The 22,598-nt window shown below is 37.9% G+C and overlaps 1 protein-coding gene across 1 annotated transcript in view; it reads left to right on the plus strand.

Annotated features, from left to right (window-relative positions):
* Positions 1-22,598, plus strand: part of RALGPS1 (Ral GEF with PH domain and SH3 binding motif 1) — a 702,309-nt gene that overhangs the window by 629,852 nt on the left and 49,859 nt on the right. Inside the window, exons 13-14 of the mRNA XM_051979668.1 lie at positions 16,446-16,572; positions 19,760-19,926. Coding sequence (XP_051835628.1) covers positions 16,446-16,572; positions 19,760-19,926 — 294 coding nt within the window. The remainder of the gene's footprint in view (positions 1-16,445; positions 16,573-19,759; positions 19,927-22,598) is intronic.

Consider the following 22,598-nt stretch of genomic DNA (forward strand, 5'->3'; position numbering starts at 1 on the left):
GACCTATACAAAAATTTTTGCACATATGGGTCCTTTTCTCTCCTTTATGATTTCTTTGGGATACAGATGCAGTAGAGACACTGCTGGATAAAGGATATGCACAGTTTGATAACCTGGGACATAATTCCAGGTTGCTCTCCAGAATGGTTGGATTCATTCACAACTCCACCAACAATGTATTAGTGCCCCAGTTTTTCCACATCCCCTCCAACAATCATCCTTATTTTTTCCTGTCATCTTAGCCAATCTGAAAGGTGTGAAGTGGTACCTCAAAATTGTTTTAATTTGTATTTCTCTAATCAATAGTGATTTTGAGCATTTTTTTCATATGATTATAGATAACTTTAATTTCATCATTTGAAAATTGCCTGTTCATATACTTTGACCATTTATCAGTTGGGGTGTGACTTGTAGTATTATACATTTGATACAATTCTTTATATATTTTAGAAATCAGGCTTTTATCAGAAACATTGGCTGTAAAAACTTTTCCCCAACTTTATACTTCCCTTTTAATCTTATTAGTGTTGATTTTGTTTGTGTAAAACCTTTTTAATTTAATGTAATCAAAGTTGTCCATTTTGCATTTTATAGTGTTCTCTAATTTTTCTTTGATCATAAATTCCTCTCTTCTACAAAGATCTGATAGGTTGACTATCTCTTGCTCTCCCAATTTGCTTATGTTATCATCCTTGTTGCCCAAATAATGTACCTATTTTGACCTTATTTTGATATGGAGTGTAAGATGTAGGTCTATGCTGAGTTTCTAATAGATTACATTTTAGGCTTCCCAGAAGCTGGAGTTTGGGAATTTATCGAAGAAGAAATTATTATAGTCATTGATTCTTGTGTCATGTGTATCTAATCTATTCCATTGATTCCACTATTCTGTTTCTTAGCTGGTACCAAATGGTTTTGATGACTGCTACCTTATAATATAATTTTAAGTCTGGTACTGCTAGGCTATTATCCTTTATATTTTTTTCATTAATTCCTTTGATATTCTTGACCTTTTGTTCTTCCAGATGAATTTTGTTATTATTTTTTCTAACTTAGTAAAATAATTTTTGGCAGTTTGATTGGTATGGCACTAAACAAGTAGACTAATTTAGTCATTTTCATTATATTAGTTCAGCCTACCCATGAGCAATTGATATTTTTCCAACTGTTTAGATCAGACTTTATTTGTGTGAGAAGTATTTTATAATTATGTTCATATAGTTTTTAGGTTTGTTTGTTTGTTTTTTTTGTTTGTTTGTTTGTTTTTGCAGGTTAAACATCCAAATATTTTATTTTGTCTATAGTTATTTTAAATGAAATTTCTCTTTCTATCTCTTGCCTGAACTTTATGAGTAATATATAAAATTTCTGTTGATTTGTGTGGGTTTATTTTATATCCTGCAACTTTGTTAAAGTTGTTAATTGTTTCAAATAGATTTTTGGATAACTCTCTAGAATTCTCTAAGTATATCATCATTATCTGCAAGGAATGATAGTTTTATCTCCTCATTGTCTATTCTAATTCATTTAATTTCTTTTTCTTTTCTTATTGCTAAAGTCAACATTTCTAGTACAATATTGAAGAAGAGTGATGATAATGGGCATTCTTGTTTCATCCTGATCTTACTGAGAATGTGTCCAGCTTCTCTTCATTACAAATAATGCTTGCTGATGGTTTTTATTTTTTTTTTATTTTTTTAAATAACTTTTTATTGATAGAATCCATGCCAGGGTAATTTTTTACAGCATTATCCCTTGCATTCACTTCTGTTCCGATTTTTCCCCTCCCTCCCTCCACCCCCTCCCCCAGATGGCAAGCAGTCCTTTATATGTTGAATAGGTTACAGTATATCCTAGATACAATATATATGTGCAGAACCGAACAGTTTTCTTATTGCATAGGGAGAATTGAATTCAGAAGGTATAAATAACCCGGGAAGAAAAACAAAAATGCAAGCAGTTTATATTCATTTCCCAGTGTTCTTTCTTTGGGTGTAGCTATTTCTGTCCATCTTTGATCAATTAAAGCTCTCTTTATCGAAGAGATCCATTTCCATCAGAATACATCCTCAAACAGTATCGTTGTTGAGGTATATAATGATCTCCTGGTTCTGCTCATTTCACTCAGCATCAGTTCATGTAAGTCTCGCCAGTCCTCTCTGTATTCATCCTGCTGGTCATTCCTTACAGAACAATAATATTCCATAACATTCATATACCACAATTTACTCAACCATTCTCCAGTTGATGGGCATCCTTTCATTTTCCAGTTTCTAGCCACTACAAACAGGGCTGCCACAAACATTTTGGCGCATACAGGTCCCTTTCCTTTCTTTAGTATCTCTTTGGGGTATAAGCCCAGTAGAAACACTGCTGGATCAAAGGGTATGCACAGTTTGATAGCTTTTTGAGCATAATTGCTGATGGTTTTTAGATAGATGCTTATCATCTTAAGGAAAATTCCTTTTATTCCTATACTCTCTAGTGTTTTTAAAAAGAATTGGTGCTTTATTTTGTCAAAAGCTTTTTATGCATCTATTGAGATCATCATATGATTTGTTAGTTTTGTTATTGATATGGCCAATTATGATAATTGTTTTCCTGATGTTGTACTGCATTCCTAGTATAAATCCTACTTCATCATAGTGTATTATCCTGCTGATAAGTTGTTGTAATCTCTTTGCTAATATTTTATTCAAAAATTTTGCATCAATATTCATTAGGGAGATTGGTCTGTAATTTTCTTTCTCTGTTTTGGCTCTTCCTGGTTTAGATATCAGTACCATATTTGTGTCATAGAAGGAATTTGGCAGGCCTCCTCAGATTTTCTAAATACTGCTTGCTACAATCTCCCAGAAATAACGTGGCCTATTAAAATGTTAACTTAATATGGAGCATCCATTCCTTAAAGATACTTTTATTAGCCCTAGAACCAGCATCACACAATCCTCTCCTGATCCCATGGAAACTGAGTGCTCATTCATCAGTTATACAACCCCAGAATTACCCTCAGTCATTTGGTTGAGGTTTAGGCTGTACCACTCATATTATTGTATATGGCCTTTAGCCAGAGATAGAGATATGGGAATTATCAAAGAGCTAGTTGCCACGAACCCAAACTCTGACCTTTTTGGGGAGGGGGTGCTCATCTTGTTAGTCTAGGGGTTTGCTTGCTCTATATGTATTTACTCTATGTGTATTTATCTAAAAGATACTCAGCTTAGCTCCTTCCCACAAGAGAAAAACAACCCCACCCTTTCCCCTATCCTGAGTTTTGAGAAAATCATATTAATGTGGCAAAAGGGATTCAGTAATATAAGCATGACTCAACTGATGCAATTCTTTACTTATAACATTCACAGAAGGAAAATGAATTTAATTGTAAGAGTATGACTTTTTTAGATTTTACTATATTTGGGAGATATAAACAGTAGGGTTCTGGTAAATGTTTAACTATCAGCTCTCTCAAAAAAAAAAAAACCTAACACAAACTATATGCACAGTATGCTTTTAAGTTTAATATTCATTTTTAACTTTTTCTCCATCATTTCTTCAAGTCTAGACAATCTACAAAATAATAAATCAAGCTTTGATTTCTAGCATTCACCAATTTCTGAGAAAATGCTCATAATGAAATTTAATAATCAGCTCTTCTAAGCTGTTTGAGCTGCCTCTTGTACACCACTGTATAAAATAACCATGTAACCACTTTCCAAAATTGATTTAAAGGAATGTTCTCAACTCAGAAGTTACAAGAGCCTAGTTAGGTGATAGATTCAGACTCCCAGATAGCTATTTCATGGGAGCTAGCAAATAACCCTTACTGCTTTTACACTCAATAGAGACTGGGAAAGGCTTCTTATAGAGGGTGGGATTTTTTGGAACTTAAAGGAAGCCAAGGAAGCCAGGAGGCAAAGATGAAGAGGAAGAGTGTTCTAGACGTGGAGGACAGCCAGTGAAAGTGCCCTGCATTGGGAGATGGAGTTTCTCATTTGAGGAATAACAAGAAAGGGATTGTCACTGGATCAAACAATATATGAAGAGATTATAAGGTATAAAAAGACTGGAAAGGGTGGCCAAGTTAATAAGGATTTTTAAGAGCAAATAGAGGAGTTCATATTTGATAATAAAAGTGATAAGGAACCTCAGAAATTTGAGTAGGGAAGGGTAACATTATGGGATGAGAACTTTAGGAAGATCACTTTGACAGCTGAGGAGAAGATAGACTGGAATGGGGAGGCTGGAATTAAGTGGGCAGGGAAACCCTCTAGCCAACTATTATCAAATGATATAATGTTTGTAAAGCACTTAATACAAGCCCTGGCATATAGAAGGTGGCTAATACATGCTTATTCCCTATTGCCTCCCCCTGTTACAACAGTGCACAGGAGAGTTGATAAAGGTCCAGCATAGTCAGATCAGGGGATCACTTCACTCATCACTTCATATTCATCACTGAGCTATGGTGTGGGCTTAATGGCAAGTTCACATAGGACTCCTTGACCTCTTCTTACTTTCTTGGGATTTTTTTGTATTGTTTTGGAGGCACTAAAGTGACAATTCATTCTCTCTCCCCTGTCCCCAGGGGAGGGAGCAGTATAAAGAGGGAATTATGTCTGATATCTAATTTTACTTGCCTCTGAACTAAAGGGGAAAACAAGAAAATTCAAAAAAGTTAGCAGCAAGGGTTCCCATCTCTGTCTTGTCAAAAGTCAGAAAACTTAAAATTCACAGTTAAAGTTCAGCACTTTTCTTTTTGCGAGTGATGAACTTTGGTGCATCTTCCAAAACATCCAGTCTTCCTTCTGAGCCAAATAGTCCTAATGGATTATAGATTTTAGAGCTTGAAGGGGCACTAGGGATCATCTATTCAAGTACCCTCTTCCTCATCTTACTGATAAGAAAAAAACTGTGATAAAATGACATTCAAGTTAATACAGGTCATAAGGTGGCAGAGCTAAGGCTTGATTAGGTCTTTGGACTCCATTCCAGTGCCGATTCAACTGTACCAACTTCCTTAGGTTAAATAACTTGTCCCAAAGTCACAAAATTACTTCTACTTCCATTGTTTCATTTGCCCCATCTCACAAGGGTTATTATTTCCAAGGAAATAACTCTCTAAGTTCTAAAAATAAAGGGAAGAATAGCTTTGCATTTTTGACAGGTCTCCAGAAACTGTGGCAGCTGCCAAGGAATAGAGGTTTAAGTGCAAGCTCATATTTCTTAAAATCCACATAATGAGTGACCTTTGTATTTATTGCTCCTCTTAGTTCCTACTCTTTTAAACCAAATATGTATAGTAATAGCTTATAAGAGACTTAGAGGGACAGTAAATCTCAGAATCTTTGAAAGTCTATAATCAGGGAGAAAGGATTTGACTTTTTTTCTTTTGGGTTCCAAAGGGAAAAAATGAATAGCAACAAAAAGATAAAAGTTTTAAAGGGGCAAATTTTGCTTCTCTTCCATGTAAAAAAGTTGTCCCTAACAACCAGAGATGTCACGAAATGAAATAGGTTGATTGCCTTGAAGTGGGAGTGAACTCCCCATCACTGGACAGGGTTACCTCATGACAGTAATTCTCAATCTTTGGTATTGTTTAAAACATGCATCAGGAACTTTGCGAATGAAACATCTGTTGTAGATGGGGATTGAACTAAGTGACTTCTGAAGTACCTTTCATTTTTTGAGATTCCGGTGTTTTTTAAAATATCAAAAGGATTATTTTAAAGTAAAGGAATTACGCTGTTCTACTTGACCCTGGAGGATAAAGCTAATAACGATAATGGTTAGAAATTGCTGAACAGATGATTTCTGTTTGATGTAAGAGAAAATATCTTAGTTATTAAAATTGGATTTCAAAGTACAGTGGGTTACTAAGTTCCCCATCACTTGAAGTCTTTAAGCTAGATAACTACTTGTCAGGTATATTGTAAGAAGGACTGTCTGTTTTAAAATGGGATTGGGTAGACGGACTCCAAATTCTTTCCCAACTCTGAAATTGGATGATTTTGTAGTATCTGAGCAGAGACCAGAGAGCCACTTGTCATAAATGTTGAAGAGGTAACTCCTCTTCTGAAATGGAAGCTCCCTTGATCTTTAAGGTGCTTTCTAAAATAGCTTTCATGACTCAAAGAATTATGGATGGAACCCTTATGGATAGCTACGAATAAGGGGAAAAGGATGTATTTGCAGATAAATTCTTCTACGGAAGAACAAAAAAACCAAAGAACAGCTTATATGAAATGAAATCTACAAACCTCAGTTACCATGTGTGAAGAAAAAAAAACAGCTTAAGGAATGTCATGGGTTTAATTTTTTCCCTGTATGTAATGTTTAGTTTATATAAATGAAGTCATCTTTTCCTTGAGAGCAAAAAGCATAAAGAACATTGACCCCAGTGAGGGTAGTGTTTTCTCTCAATTAGTAATGATGCAAGTACCTTGGAATGAAGTAGGACACAGCCAGATATTGTTAAATCTACCTCCATGTTATTTAGCTAACCAGTGCTATTTCTGGAACTATCCTTCCCCCAACACACAAGAAACAAGACAAGGATAAGTGGAAAAGTTGTACCCTTTATCTAAGCTTCTTATCCTAGAACAGTGTTCTCCCAACTTTTTAAATCGTGTATCCCTATAAGCGTTTATTTTCTGGGTTAAGGGATTTTCCACTTGGGACCTGTGCCACTGTTGCTGTGAGTGCCCTAATTGGAATTAGGTTATAATTGCCCTAAAGGACAGGTGCATAGTTCAGAAGGAAAAAAATTGGGAGCTTAGAGGATGGAAGGAAGGTGAATTGGAGGTAACAGCTAGTAAATGTGTGCATGTTGAAGACAAACCCTATTATTGGCCTTTTTGCAAGTACAATGCACCCAAACAATATTCCTTCTGTCCAGTTGGTTGATGATATACTTCTTGGGAAACTATGACAGCTCCTCCAGAGTCTGGCCCCTGTTTTCAAGATTAATACTCTAATGAACCACAACTGCTCCCAGCTTTAGTCTTCAGGTTTCTAAGCCGAAGAGGGACTGGATATTTCCAGCACAGGACTTATGTCCATCCTCTTCATTGTCCAGATGAGGAAATGAGAGAGGAGAGTGACTTGCCCAGCATCATGTGGCTGATAAGTAACAAAACCAGAGCCTGAGCTCAGGGCTCTTAATTCCCAGTACAGTGATTTTTTTTCACTGTCATGCTGTTCCTTAATGGTGGATAAATAGAAAGAAGGCATCTAGTTAAGATAAATGAAAGTAGCTTTGAAGAGGGGCCATTTCATAGCATGTCTTCTTAGTTTACAAGTGGGAAGGATAAAAAGAAGGAGATTTAATTGACCAGACATTGATAATATGTGGGTAGATCTATGATTTGAGTAATCCCTTCATCAATTCAGATCCCAGCCCCTCCACATTCCTCATCCTATATCATTCTTGCCCAAGGTTCTCTGTAAAGCTTCCATAGAAAAACACCCATCATATCAGGAATTTTCTTCTCCTTCATTTAGAATTTGTTATTGAAGAATTATCTCAACTGTACAATTTTCTGCTTAGCCAAGGCATTTCCTATTATTAGTATAAATAAGGGAAAACCTGCATAGGCCTTAGGCATGCAGTTTTCCATTGATAGTTAATGCAATGGCTATTTATTCTAGTACGAATATGAATGTAAGCCCCAGGGAAACTAAGCATTTATGAAGTACCTGTGATATGCCAGACACTGTACTAAGAGCTTTTAAATATTATCTAGTAACACAACAACCTATGAGATAGATGCTATTATTATCCTCATTTTACAGATGAGGAAACCAAGGCAAATAGAGGTTAAATGATTTGCCCAGGATCATCCAGCTAGTAAGTATCTGAAACTGACCTGACTGTAGACCTCACACATTATCCTTCGAACTTCTTAGCTGCCTCTATGGTCTATGCTCTATGTCTTTCTGAATTCAGCAATACTCTGTGTTAGGCTGGGCTATGTCTTAAGGAAAGGGAAAAGGGAAGGAAGGGATTGACACAAGAAAGCTTATAAAGGACAACAGCCTAGGGCCCTGATCTTAGGTAGAGAGACACTAATGTCCAGAGATGAGGAAGCAATCCTGGCCCCAGAAACTGGGAACTGCATTTGAAAGAGCCAAGAAAGTGATGTGTTGTATGGAAAATGGAGACTGATCTTGCACTTCTGCCTAGAGATTAAGTTGGCTCACTGGAAAGGAGTTCAGGTTGGGGCAAGGTAGGGCCCCAACAGGTGAGCCCAGTGAATAACAAAGTGAACAGAGAGCCAAAAAAGCTATATCAAGATAGATGAATGATGAGATCAATATCCAGTTTTCAGAGCCTTAACCTTGGGATAGAAAATCAAAGCATTATTATTTACTTTGGCCATTTACATACGAATGAGAATTTTATCAAACATTTGTCCAAATGAATGTTTATTTAAATGTAATGTTATATTATTGTGTAGTAAAAATGATGAATATGAGGAATTCAAAGAAACTTGTGGAGTGATATAACTTAGCATCGAGGGAACAATATGCCTAAAGACTATAACAGTGAATGAAAAGATCACTAAAAAGATAACCAGGTCTTAATAATCAATAAAGGTTTTTGAGAACAGACAATGAAATATACCTCCCTCCAGGGGAGATTGAATAAAGTGGTCATTGCATAAGATGGTCTTGTTTAATTGTTTTTCTCTTGTGACAAGAGAAGTTCTAATTTGAAGAGGTGGATATTTTCTTTTCCAGAAATGCCTGTGAAATAAAGACAAAAGGCATCAACAAATGCATTTTAAATCTGTTAAATCTATTTAAATGTGCCCATGGAATCTGATTTTGACAAAGAGCCTTTGAATCAGAAGCTCTCTTCATCTTTAAGCATTCACATACAGAGGGTATTGGAAGTCCCTGCAATCATTTTCTTACTTTTCTAGGCCGCCAGTACTCTTTCTTCTGCATCATGTATGCTGGTTACTAGAGAGAAATGTAATGAACCCCAGCTCATTTCTTCAGCATATCTTTTTTCCCTCCAGAGATCTGAGGGGCTCATGTGATCCAATAAAAACAGCTAAAGTAGCATTCATTTAGCCATTATTCATGGAAAAATGAGTACACTCCTTGGGGATGGTCCGAATTCATGGTCAGTTTTTCCAAAGGTCTGTGCCCCTAGGCAGTGTGGGCTGTGTCATCAGTATCTCATTGGAACCTCATTATTATCAAATACACATTGAAAAATAACAAAAGCCAGGCCAGCCAAATGACTGAAGTTGAAATGGGTATAAACCTCCTGAGTGTGTCTCCTAGAAAAGAGAAAGGCTCCCAGAACCCAGGGACTTGTGACAAAGAAAAACAATTAACTAAAATCATCTTATACAGTGGGAAGACAGGGGAGGGCAAAAAAGACTTTCTGGAGCAGAGCCTGCTGGCAGGAAGGCAGATGGCACTTTGGCTCTCAGCTAAATGAAGGCTCTTAAGGTGGAGGGGAGGAGGAAGGTCAGAGCCCAGCTGTTGTTCAGGATACTTGAATGGTTTAGTGAAAAGAACATTGAATTTGGAACCAGGCGACTGTCTGTAATTTGAATCCTGCTTCTTCTGCTTCCTATCTGTGTAACTTTGGTTAAGACTTTTTTCTCTTTCTGAGCCTCAGTTTTCTCATCTGTAAAAATGAATGAATTGATCTATTTAGAAGACTAGAAAATATGAAACTTCTTTACAATTATAAATCTCATGAGTCCTATGAAGAACTTGGACCAAAAAATTAACTTTGAAATCAGGCCAAGGGTGATAGTTTTCTTCTTAATTGGTCAACTCCTACTGAGACTGTGAGGAGTTGATTATGAAAATACCTATTAAAAAAGAGAAAAAGGATTGTAAGAAACTTGTGGGACCAGAGACTATTTCACCTGACAGTTTCCTACCTTCAAGATCCCACTCAAATTCCACCTCCTTCCATCAGGCTTCCCTGGATACAGGCTTCTCTGTCAAGAGTCACTAGGCACATTTGGAGAGTTGGGAGGTAAGGAGAAGTCTGTCATAATTCACAATGCTATAGAATTTTTAGAATTATAATACTGTGGCTTTATTTGAAGATGTGTCCATTTTTAAAATAGGGAGAGTACTAGATCTCTGATTTCATTGTTTTAAGTAACTTCAAATTCAGAAATTTACTCTATCAATGCATTTTAGCACCTTCTCTACAATTTAGTCATTGAGGATTAACTAGAACACTGAGGTTCTCAGTATAGCTAAAACTAACTTCTTCTATGACATAGGGCAAGTTGTTTTGCTTTTCTGTGAGTCTCAGTTTCCTTATTTGTAAAAGAATGTTAGACTGGATGTTATTCCAATTCTAAATCCATTGATCCCTTCTAGCTCTAACATTTAGTAATTCAAGGATTACTTATTTCAAGTTATGAAATTTGGAGTTTGATATTTCATCAGTTTAGTCCAATCCCCATCCTTTATACATGAAAAACCAGTTGCTCAGAAAGGTCAGGTGATTTACCTACAGTCAGACAGGTTATGTGGTAGAGCCAGAATTTAAGTGACCCCTCAAGGTTCATTTAACAGTATATGTCAGAGGCAGGGCTCTAAGGCAGATGTTCCCAGGCCAGCTTTAGAGCCAGCATGCCATGTTTCCTCTCTCTGCCTAGCACATACTAAGCATTTAGTTGATGCTTATTCACTGTTTTTAAATATGGTGCAGGCTCTAGGGCTGTTTCCCCACACCCTACTTAGATTGACAGATTGGGTCCCTAGAGGGCAGTTCCTATATCTCTTCTGAGGGGTCTAGGATTAGCCCTGAAGGATTTGAAGGTATACAAGAGTTCACAAGATCCCACTGCTGTGTTTTTCCCACTATCAATGATAAAATCAATAAGCCACACTTAATTGGTTTGTGGTATTTATTATGATGGGATAGTTGGGATAAAACAAACTTCATAAAGACTGGAAAAAACCAGGAGAAAATAGGCTGAAGCTTAGAAAACACATGGAAAAGAAGGAGCTTCTGGTTGCTGGAAGCCCTTTTTTTTCTTCATGGGATTTTAATGAAGTCCTCCTTAGATGTGGTGAAACTTTTCTGCAAGACTTTTTGTAGAACCATGAATCTGTCTTTCCTCTACTCTGTGTATTTGGTATACTGTTACCTGTCAGGATTTTCCCAGGGTTGCTTCCAAATGTACAAATAAAAAAGTCTAAATCCTCTGGGACTCCAAAGTACACAAGTTCCTTTTCTGGCCAAGAGGAAAGTATGAAACCAAATTAGAAAACAAGACACTCTTTTTCTCATCTCCAAGCAATGCTTTCACCAGGGCTTGATGGAAGATTGTGTTATCTGACCAAACATTCATTTTATATTTCCTCTGCAGCATGAGTCCAATTCATCCAATGATTTTCAAGGATTTTTTATACTTAATCTAAAATAACTTAAGACTTCAGGGTGTAATATCTTATCACATACTTTAAATGAGATCATTGGTCAGCACCCTCTATGAATACATTATTATTTATTACAAATAGAATTTTTTAAAATGGAAAACAAGCTTACTCTATATTTTATTTTTTATTTTTTTGCTGAGGCAATTGGGGTTAAGTGACTTGCCCACAGTCACACAGCTAGAAAGTATTAAGTGTCTAAAGTCAGTTTTGAACTCAGGTTCTTCTGATTTCAGGGCTGGTGCTCTATCCACTGCATCTTTCTAGCTGCCCCTATTCTATTCTTTATAGCCTTTTAATACTTATATTTAGGCTGGCATACAAAAATAAATATGAAAAGTATAAAGCTGTTAAAACTGAATTCAGAAAATAAATAAAATTGTCTTAATTATTGGTGGAATTACTTATAAATATAGAAGTCAATGAACAGAAGTTTGAGAAAAGTTTGATAACCATTAAATAAAAGGGAAAAAAAGCTTCAATGATGAAGAACTGATATTGATAATAGAATTTTTAAAAATTATTGAAAGAAACAGATTCCTAATTAATAAAAGAACCACTCTGAGATAATATTGTGGATTTGTTTGAAGAAACCAGTATAGCCCAATTTCCGAATTCATTTTTTCTCTTTTTATGTTGCATTTCTCCACCATTTTCCTTCTAGACTAGTCCTTTGCACTTTAAAAAAAATATATTACTTATTTCTTTAAATAGTTCCCAATTACATGCAAAAAAAAATTTGACAATCATTTAAATTTTTTTTGACTTCATATTCTCTCCCTTCCTCCCACCCTTGCTTCCTGGGGAGGCAAGCAATTTGATATTAATTATAAATGTGAAATCATGTTTCCACATCAGTCTTGTTAGAGAAGAAAACAGACAAAATAAAACAAAAGGTTGGTTTTTTTAATATGCTGTAATCTGCAGAGTTCATTAGTTCCCTTTCTAGAACTGGATAGCATTTTTTATCATAGGTCCTTTGGATCACTGAGTCTTGGATCATTGTCTTGATCAAAGTAGCTATCTTTTAGAGTTGATCATCCTCATAATGCTATTATAGTGTATCATGGTCCTTTGCAAGTATTTTGAAGGGTCCATAGACTCTTGTTCTAAATCACATCCTAGTTATCTTTCTAGTTTCTAATTGAAACTAATTGGTAAAGAAAGTACCATGGACTGTTCTAAATCACACCCTAGTTATCTTTCCCTTAACTAATTGTTAAAGGATTTTGGGAACCAGTTTCCTGGGTAGGATAGAGACTAATACTGACTCTCATTCCCATAATTCCCCCCTTACCTTGTCCCCTATGTGGGTTGTAAAACCTCTCCTGAAATCTCCAACCCAATTCCCAATGCCACCATTGGTTACATTTATGCTTTCTCATGACTCTCAGCTCATCTTGCTTTTAACTTCATTTAAAATTCATTCAAGAAAATTTATTAAATGTCTATTATAAACAATGCACTGTATTAAGCACCAGATATAACTATTAATTAAGATTTAAAGTTCAAGGAAGAAAGGACTTTAGAGATTATATGTATGAACCCTCTCATGTTTCAAAAGAAGAACCCAATGGAAATTAAATATCTATCTTGGGGTCCCACAGAGAATTTATGAACAGACCCTAACATTATCAGATTATCTGATTCCCCATCTAATGTTATTCCCACTGGAATGTGATACTTCTCAAGTATATTCCAGATTTTTAGAGGACTTGTGTAGCTACACCTCTTCCCCCAAGAAAAGATCTCTTACATTGTCCTGCTCCTGCCTTGTAGAAGTAAATAATGAATGGCATGCCCAGGGTTGTAGTTTTTAGGCAATGTGGAACAGTAGAAAGATCCCTGGACCAGGGCAGTAGAAGAAATCTGCATCTGAGCACTGACTTTACCACTAACTTCCTAAATGATCTAGGGCAAGTTGTTTTGCCCCTCTGTGGACTTCAGTTTCCTATTTTATAAAAATGGAGGTTAGACTGGACAATATTCCACTTCTAAATCCAGTGATCCTTACTAGCTCTAACATTCAGTGATTCGGGATTATTTATTTTAAGTCAGTCTAATCCAAGTCCCTTCATTTTATACATGAGGAAAGAGAAGCTTAAAGAAGGTCAGATAGTTTGCTTAAGATCACACAGGTGGTAGATCCAGGATTCAAACTCAAGTTTCCCAGCTCTAAATGCTAAGTCCTTTCCAGTACCTCAGAAAGAGGAGCATGCATTTACTACTCTATGGGTTTGACCACAGGTCACACAATAACAGGAAGGAGTCAGTGACCAAGAAGGGACCAAAATTGTAGAAGGGACTTCCCACTTCTGTTTACATTTAACAAGACAAAATCCTCCCTTGTTTCTGACACCTCTAAAGGAGCATCTGTTTTCAGTGTGGGCCGTTTCAGTTCAGGATCATCTGGGAGCAGAAATGCATGTTGACCTTTAAGAAAAAGCTTTCACTGAGCCCAGCATGCCAGAGTGACTCACTCTGCAGGAGTCCTGAGCATCAGCTCACGCGTTGGGGTGGACGTGATAAACAAATCAAGTAACACAGCCCATATGGTTGGTTCACTTATTAAAAACTTGTGGAAAACAAAAACAAAGTCCAAACCTCTTAAATTCTGCTCTTTTTTGGAGATGGCAGGAATGTGACTTCCCTGACCTACAATAACTTTTTTCAGTGGGCTAATAAGTAGTCCAGCGCCAGCTTCTTCCTGTAAGACCTCACTTTGGGAGGTACATTAGCAGCCTCAATTCATTATTCTCCCTCCTTCTTCCAGAGGGTTCAACAACTAAGTCTCCCCTAGATTTAGGGTGAGGAGATGAGGAAAGGCATATGGCCGATTTCCATCCCAGAGCAGCAGTTACTTCTTTCTCCTTCATGCTCCGGCTAGAAAAGTTGCAATCTCAAAATATGTGTTAGTAATAGGGTTTGAAACTAGAGGAATACCTTTAAGCTATTAAGGAGAGTTGCATTCAGGGGCTTCTCTACGTAGGCTGTCCTATACACATCTTTTAGTGGTAGTGTACCCTTATTAGGCCTGCCCATTTTTTGGTAAGGTCCATAGTACAGCATGTGAGAGAGTAATATTAACAACAATCACTGCAGATTGCAGTTTTTTGAGACCTCCTGAAAACCTAGAAAGACACAACATGGTAGCTAGAATCAGATGCTCACTATCTTTCATAAACAAATGATGACAAATCCTGGGATAAGAAATAAAGACCTCAGAACACCTTTGAGGATTCAACAAATAAACTGTACTGGAACTGGAGCATGATTGCAGCCAAAAATTGTTATCCCCAATTGCCTGCACATAACATGAATCCTTAAGAATTTAAGAACATTTCTACTAGATGTCATTGTGCAAAATATTCATCATCTTTAATCTATGTGGAATGAAAGGCTTCCAAAATATATAGACCTAGGGGCCTCTGGATAGTGTAGTGAATAGAGCACTGGCAGTCCTGAGTTCAAATCCAACCTTAGACACTTGACACCAGCTGTGTGTCCTTGAGCAAGACACTTAACCTGATTGCCTCTACCAAAAAAAAATGTCAAAATATAGAGATTAGTAGAAGAAATCAAAACTATGTGGGAGCAGAATGAGATAGATATTCTCCCTGTTGTCCTGTCTACTTTTATAGTTATCCCCATGAAGTTTTCATTGAGCCTACAAAAATGAACTTACATCCCAACACTTTCATTCAATTTCAAAAATCAGTTATTTTATACCCTTGTGTAATAAGAGTATTACATTATTTATTTATTTATTTATTTTTAAATTAAATCAAAGAAAATATTTATTTACTTATTATTATATTAAAAACATTAAATCTAAAAGAATAATAGCAAGAAAGGTAAGCTTGAAAATATCAGGTAAGGACATAGAGTTAGGACATAGGACATAGACATTAGACAGAGGACATTAGATTTGCCTCATGGAGCTTCTGGCCTAATAGGAAGACAAAACATATATAACTGTAATCATGTTGCAAAACAAAATAGTGCATGAGGGCTAAACATTAAGGTCATTACTAGCCAGGAGTGGAAAGGAACTCACATAAGGGTTGGCATTTATAAGTAAGGCTGCTCAAGAGTGGCAAGATATTGCTAGCAGGGAAGCTAGTGGGAAATAGAATCAGCATTGAGGCCAGAGATTCAATGACAAAATGATTTTTGGATCATTAGAGCAGATGAAGCAATTTTCATTTTTCTTGGTTCAGTATTAATATTTAGTAAAGTGTTTATATTGCAATGGGCTTGCCCAAACAGTTGTGAACTATGTTTGTTTGGATACTACCCTAGTCAACAGACCTAGGATTATGGCTCCTAGTGTTATGTTCAGGCCAATCCATCCATTGTCCAAGAGCCAATCCTTTTGGTGAAGATTCTTTCTAAGAACATATGGAGGAAGTCTGGGGCTTTGCTTTCTTCATCTATGATACCTTGTCATCTACTCTGTGAAATAGCTGATTTCAATAAATAAATAAAAATTATTTCTAGGCCTAAATCAGGGCTGAGAGTCTACCTCTGTCCTCATGTAAATAACAGAACCCACCTTATGATCTGTCAGAAACTTTCTTTTTGTTTTCCCATTTAGACCTGTAATTTCATTCATGTTGAGAATACTCAATGTTGAAGAAATGTCCTTTACTAATAGAGACCATTATCTGGTCAGGCAGGTATAGTCTTTGAAAACTTCCTGGGGCACTAAAAGGTTAAGTTACTTGCTCAAGCAATACAGTCAGTATGTGCAGATAAAGGACATCAATCTAGGTCTCTCTGCCTCTTTCTCATCAGGTATGGAGAGGAAGCTAAAACTTCCTTAGCTAGTCCCCCTACCCACTAAGAGTTTCAGCATCTGGTGTGCCCTGGGCTCAAGTGACACTCTGGTCCTAAGAATATCCTAAAGAGCAGAAACTGTTTACAGCTACAACAATACTTCCCCTTTATCAGCTACCTATGAGGTGCTAGATGGACCTATAAGATATTATAACTAACCATCTTTGCTCTGTCTTCAGGTCCCTCAGCTGTGTCAGGTGCCATGAGATTCAGCCGGAGACCAACCTGTCCTGATACTTCGATTGCTGCCAGCCTCCCCACACCCCCTGTCCCACGTCACAGGAAGAGCCACAGCCTGGGAAACAAGTGGGTGACTGCTCCAAGCTGGTCCTTGAAGTTAATTGCAGTGTCCCTTGGATTAATCAGCTTGTACCTATCGAACATTATCCTTTTCTGTTCTTTTCCCAATTACTTTTAGTGATTTCTTATAAGAGTTCTTAATCTGGGGTCTATGAAAACTTGTTTTTATAAAAATTTATTATTTTTTAATATTTTGGTTATTTTTTCCAATATGCATTTTATTTTGCCCATTAAAAAGTATCATTCTGAAAAAGGATCCATAGGTTTTGCAAGATTGCCAAAGAGGTTCATGACACACAAACAGGTTAAGAAGCCAAACTGTAGGATTATTAATTAACAGTTCCTAAGAACTCAGAGACTCACAGTTGTTCTCCTCGAAGTCCTGGAAAATTAACCAGAATTTAGAGCTAGAAGGGACCTCAGCAGTTCTCTTGTTCCCTTATTTTAAAGATGAGGAAACTGAGGCCCAGAAAGAGGAAGGAAGAGGGATTAATTAACCATATGAGTTAGAATTTATACCAAGATTAACTGACTCAAAATCTTGGACTCTTTCTATAACAGAAGGCCTGGATACATGCAGAATGTAGATCTTTTCTACTTAGATTATGTTTGTGATGGGTACTGTGATGCTAATTTTCATTAACCATTCTGAGAAATGTGGAGTCTACCACTGGGAGATTCTCCCACGTGGAATTCTGCTGACACTCTTACCCCTACCTCTGCTAGGAGCTCACCGCAAGGAGGAGTTGAAAAATGTTTAGCTAGGTTCTCAGAAGAAAGTTAACTCCTAGCCTCAGCTATAGCTTCTGACCTTAACAAGCTCCCTCCTTGGCTAGTAAAAACAATCTCTTTCAGAGATTTTCAACAGGTCATTTGGATTCCATAGACCAATATTAGAGTTGGAATCTGTAAGTTCACCTACCAGATACCAAACCATCATATTGGCTCCATCTATTTTCTACTTTATCTGAATTCTTCAACAATTCATTTATTCACTAATTCAATAAACATGGGTTAAGTGTCTACCAAGGTCTATATTTGGTATAGATAAGGGGAAGATTCTATACTCTGTATTGGACATACAAAGAAGAAAACCAGCAATCCTTGATCTTATGGAACTGAATATCTACTAGGAAGACTACAACATGCTAGGAATGTTTCATCTAGCACCAGACCTCAAAGCCAGCTTGCCTTTCCTTGTACTAAGTATTTCACCATGCACTGTGGAATCAGGGAATAGTACTGAAGAAGTACTAATAGCCTTTATCTGCAAGGCTCACAAGTGCCATTCAGGCAGAAAATGCTCTCAGTAGGCCTTTCTCAGCAGAAGGGGTGATAAGGATGGGAAACAACTTTGTCAGCTAGCTAAAAGCATCCTAGGAGTTAGAGCAGATGAGTTTAAGCCTGTTAGGACCAAAAAGATAACAGTATTTAGAACTGGAAGGAATCACTTGGTTTATATGATTATAGGACATACAGGACCTTAAAGATCATCTGATTCAAATCTCTCATCTTACAGAATAAGGAAATTAAAACCAAAAAAAGAGGAACAATCTGCCCAAATAATGCAAGGGACATTTTTTAAGTGCTGAAACTTGAACCCTGGCCCTCTAAATTCAAATATGATGTTCTTAATGCTGTATGACATTTTAAGTTGACAGAGATCTATATTCCAACTTCATCATCTGCAGGAAACAGACCTAATCAGGTGAAGTGACTTAATAGCTAGTACCGAAAGTTTGCAAAAATGCTTTGCTGACATTATCTCGGTTGTTCCTCACGGTCCTATTATGTAAGTGCTATTCCTAATACAGATTATTAGAGAGAGATTAGATGTTTTGCCCAGAGTTAGGTAGCTAGTCTGAGTTTCTGACTTCAGATCTTCCAAAAATCAAAACCAAAAAAGTACTGGCCACTGACTTTATCATTTTATCACCAAGCGACCCCTGACTTGTGCAGGGTCACTCATTTATGAAGTAGGAAAGTGAGCTAACTCCAATGATTGCAGTTACAGCTAGAAGGGCCCATTTAATGCAAATATTGAATCTTCTGAAGTACATTATTAGAATTGCATTTCATATTATCTTCAGGCTAGAAACAATCATCATATGTCGCATAATCATAAGTTCAAATAATGCATATTTGAGTACATCTCATTGATTGGCCAACAATTGCTCAGCAGGCCAATCCCCAAAAGATCATTGTTTGGGTCTGAGTAAATGCAAATAGCAATCATTTCTGTTTTGGTCTGAAACTTTGAGGGTCTTCCCCTCCCAGATTTACTTATTTATTTATTTAGATTATAGAGTTTGGGGGGGGTTGGTTGTTGGGTTTTGGGGTGTTTTTTTGATTAGGTGAAAGATACCTTTCTTTGCCTCAGTTTCTACCTAATATCACTCATTGAATGGGCCTCAGTTAAACTGAGTCCTGTTGAAGACCTCAGCTTAAAAAGGCCCAGTTTTCCCACAGCATCCAGGGCCATCTCCAGTCGTCCTGATCTAAGTCTGGCCACTGGATCCAGATGCTCTGGAGAGGAAGGTGAGGCTGATGACCCTGCATAGCCTCCCCTCACTTACATCCAATTCACTTGCATGTCCTGGCTTTACCTCCCTGATGGCATAGTCCTTTTCAAGAATGGAGGAGGAACAACAATTTGAGTATATAGGGCCATATACATCCTAATTGGGACCTAGTTATTTCTTAAAAGTTGTTTAGTCTAAACCCTAGGATTCAAACCCATGTTCTCAAATCCAAAATAAGAGATCTATGGAACTAGAAAATATTTAAAAGGTGACCTAGGTTAACGCCACACTGAAGCCCACGAGGAGAACTCTTGCCGAAGTCACACATGAGCCAAGCAACAAAGCTAGGATTTGGTCCCATCCTTCTCACTCCAAAATCATGGGAAGAAAAACTAGAAGTTACTTTAGAGATAATCTAGCCTACTCATATTCTACAGAAGAGAAAATAGAGACCCAGGAAAACAATATGTCTTGCCCAAGGTGCAATAGGTCCTAAGGAGCAGATTGGGATTGAAATCCAAGCCTTCTGACCAAACTCTTTCCACTCAGGAAGGGTCCCTGTGGCCTCTAGGCCCTGGGTGCCTGAAAAAGCTGCATTAGAAACCAGAGAGAGGACTGGGTGGTGATATCGTAGATGCCTAAGGGCTTCTGCCTTTTCTCTCCCTTTCCAGTATGATGTGTCAGTTCAGTGTAGTTGAGAGTAAAAGTGCAACGTTCCCATCGGAGAGACCTCGTCACCTGCTGGATGACAGTGTTCTAGAGCCCCACAGTCCAGGCAGGGGCCAGGGCCGGGGCCTGCCCCTCACCTCCTCTGCTGCCACCAATGGACTCTCCTTAGGTAAGACCCCCCGGCCTGGGGGCAGGCGGGACGCAAGCTGTTTGCTCCGTGTCTGTCTCTGTGTGTCACTGTGGAAAGCACAATGATGCCGGTCTCTCCAGCCAAGCTTTGACTCCTGGCCCCACAGGGGTGCCTCGTGGGGAACATTCTGGAGCACTTTCCTCCTCACCTGGGCCTGGGCAGCACATGAGGCAGTTCTGTGACCTCCTCCCTGAGCCTTTCCCCTCCTGCCAGATGTGTGCACCTGGGCCCAGGCTAGGTACATTTGTGATCCAATCGGGGCAGAAATTATATCGCCAAAAATCAAAACCAAACAAGTACTGGCCACAAACCAGAAACTCATTAAAAAGCCACTGACTTTTATGGTATTGGCCACATGGTTCAGATGCCAACTTGTTGGCAACCCTAAGCAGGAATCATTGATGGCCTTAGAGGAAGCAACAATGGCAGAAGATGGCCAAACTCCCAGGGGAGCTCTGGACTGAGTCCACAGACTCAGCCATCAGTAAAGTCCAGAGACCAACCACAGCGCATTCTTTAGGAGCCTTATTCTAGCTCCTATCCCTCACCAGGAATGCAGGCCACAAAATGTTATTATCTCAGCGTCCTCAGCAAGGGCTTGAAACTTACCATCTTTAAAGTTCTACCCTCAGAAGCGCCCTAAGACCCCAGAATACAGAGTTTGAGCCCTGTGCTAAGACAAGGAGGGAGGTATGCCTGGGACACTTAGAGGTCCTTATAGACATCTGTTTGAGTTTTTCCTAAATAAGAAAAAATTTAGCTTCACACCAACAAGCATTTGTTGAGCTTTTAATATATGCCAAGCATTGTGCTATACCTTGGGGAAACAAAAAAAAACAAAAATAATTCCTGCCCACAAAGAGCTCACAATCTGATGATCTAAGTTAGAGAAACACTTTTTAAGTCAAATGGACTTTTTTTTCTGAATCTGCTCTTAGAAGACAGCCACTGGGCCAATGGAAAGAAAGCTACATATTGAGAGGGTAGAAATCAGGCTTGAGAGCAAAGTGAAAAGAATGTCTGGATAGGAACTGAGTGGGGTCTGTAGCCTAAGAATGGGGTGAGGACTGTGTGGGGCCCATTTTCAGGCCAGGGCCGGATGCCCAGGCAGAGATGGTTTGATTCTGGTGATGGAATCTTTCATTCAGAGCCTGCCAAGGAAATGTGAATTAGATGGATCATAACTGAAGCATCATTTGCTTTAAACAAGTGGCCATCTTTTAGCTGTTTTTTCTTTCTTGTCTCTGCTGCTTCTATAATCTGTGTACGTGCCCGCCCGTCTGTCTGTCTGTCTGCTTCTATTCTCTTTCAGTGACCCACCCAGCCCTCTGGTGAAAAACTTCTCTCCCATGGCAGGAAGTTTGAATCTGGGTGGTAGCAGGTCCAGTAGCTCAGGGGTGATAGCTAAGGGAGGACTACCAAGGGTACAACAGAAATCTACATTCTGTTCATATATATAAGCACCCCAAGTTGCCACAATTTTCTTTAATTTTGTTTGTTCTAAAAACTTCTTTATAGAAAGGAATCAGAATCCATTGCCAGGTTGCACAAGCCCTTATTTTCATTCATTCAAAGGATAGAGTCTGTTCACAGAGACAATCTGGTACATAGGGGCTAAAATATCACCCCCACAAATATAATATATGCTCTATGAGTTGTACATTATCACAGTGAGGCTCCCTCTAATATAATATAAGCCAAGAAGGTGCCCTCTTAGATATTCTCTATAATAGTACTGAATTGAGAAAAAATGAGTCACTATTTTTTAAGTCTGATTAATTGATTTAAAGTATGCTATCTTTTTTGCTTCAATACTTCTACAATTTACATTTGCTTGCTATGATGTAGCTATCTTCTCATCTCCTACAGACCCCAATCCACCATGATATAGAGGGCCATCTTCATTAGCTATCATGACCAAACTCTCTGTTAAGTCCTTCTAGGTTCAGCTAAGTCTAGTTCTCAAAAGGCAGACACAGTCTTTTACTGGCTAATATTCAAGTGTTTTTCTGGCTTTATAGGTCCTAGCAGAGCTTGTTCTCTGATGATCTAATCCTTTGAAAATCTAACCTAAAAGATGACAGCATCATTTGAAGCTACTGCCAACAGGTATCAAAGGAGGACACGATGTTTTTAAGACCAGAAAAACCTTTGTGAAAACAGCCTCTTGTCACCAAGCTATTCAAGGGAATGTGAAGAGGAAAGGATTTGAGAAACCATGGTTTCCTCTTGTCTGCCCCTACCTTTGGCTCCTGTTATCAAACAAGATTTAGGGTTCTGAATAGGATTACAAATAGGTCCTATTGATCCGCCATGGCCAATTTGGAATCATTGAAATAGAAACTATTCAAAGCCTACACCCACCTGGGTTCCAAAAATTCAAACAGAAGTAGAGAATGGGGAAGGGGGAGTTGATGATCTGTCCCAGAGGACCCTGCAGAAAGCAGTAGAATCTAAATTGGAAATAAACAAGATTTTCTTTCAAAAAGAAACTTTTCAAGTGGAATCAAAGACCTAGACTTGCCATAAAATGTACAGAAAGAGCCATAATGGGGAAAAAACTATATGAAGTGAAATACATTAGCTAATGTTGTATTTCATTAGCTAAATTGTTTTCTCTATCCCTTCTTCTGAAGGAGTCCTTTAAGTAG

This window comes from Antechinus flavipes, chromosome 2 (genome assembly GCF_016432865.1).
Source record: "Antechinus flavipes isolate AdamAnt ecotype Samford, QLD, Australia chromosome 2, AdamAnt_v2, whole genome shotgun sequence".
In the NCBI taxonomy this organism is placed as follows: domain Eukaryota; kingdom Metazoa; phylum Chordata; class Mammalia; order Dasyuromorphia; family Dasyuridae; genus Antechinus; species Antechinus flavipes.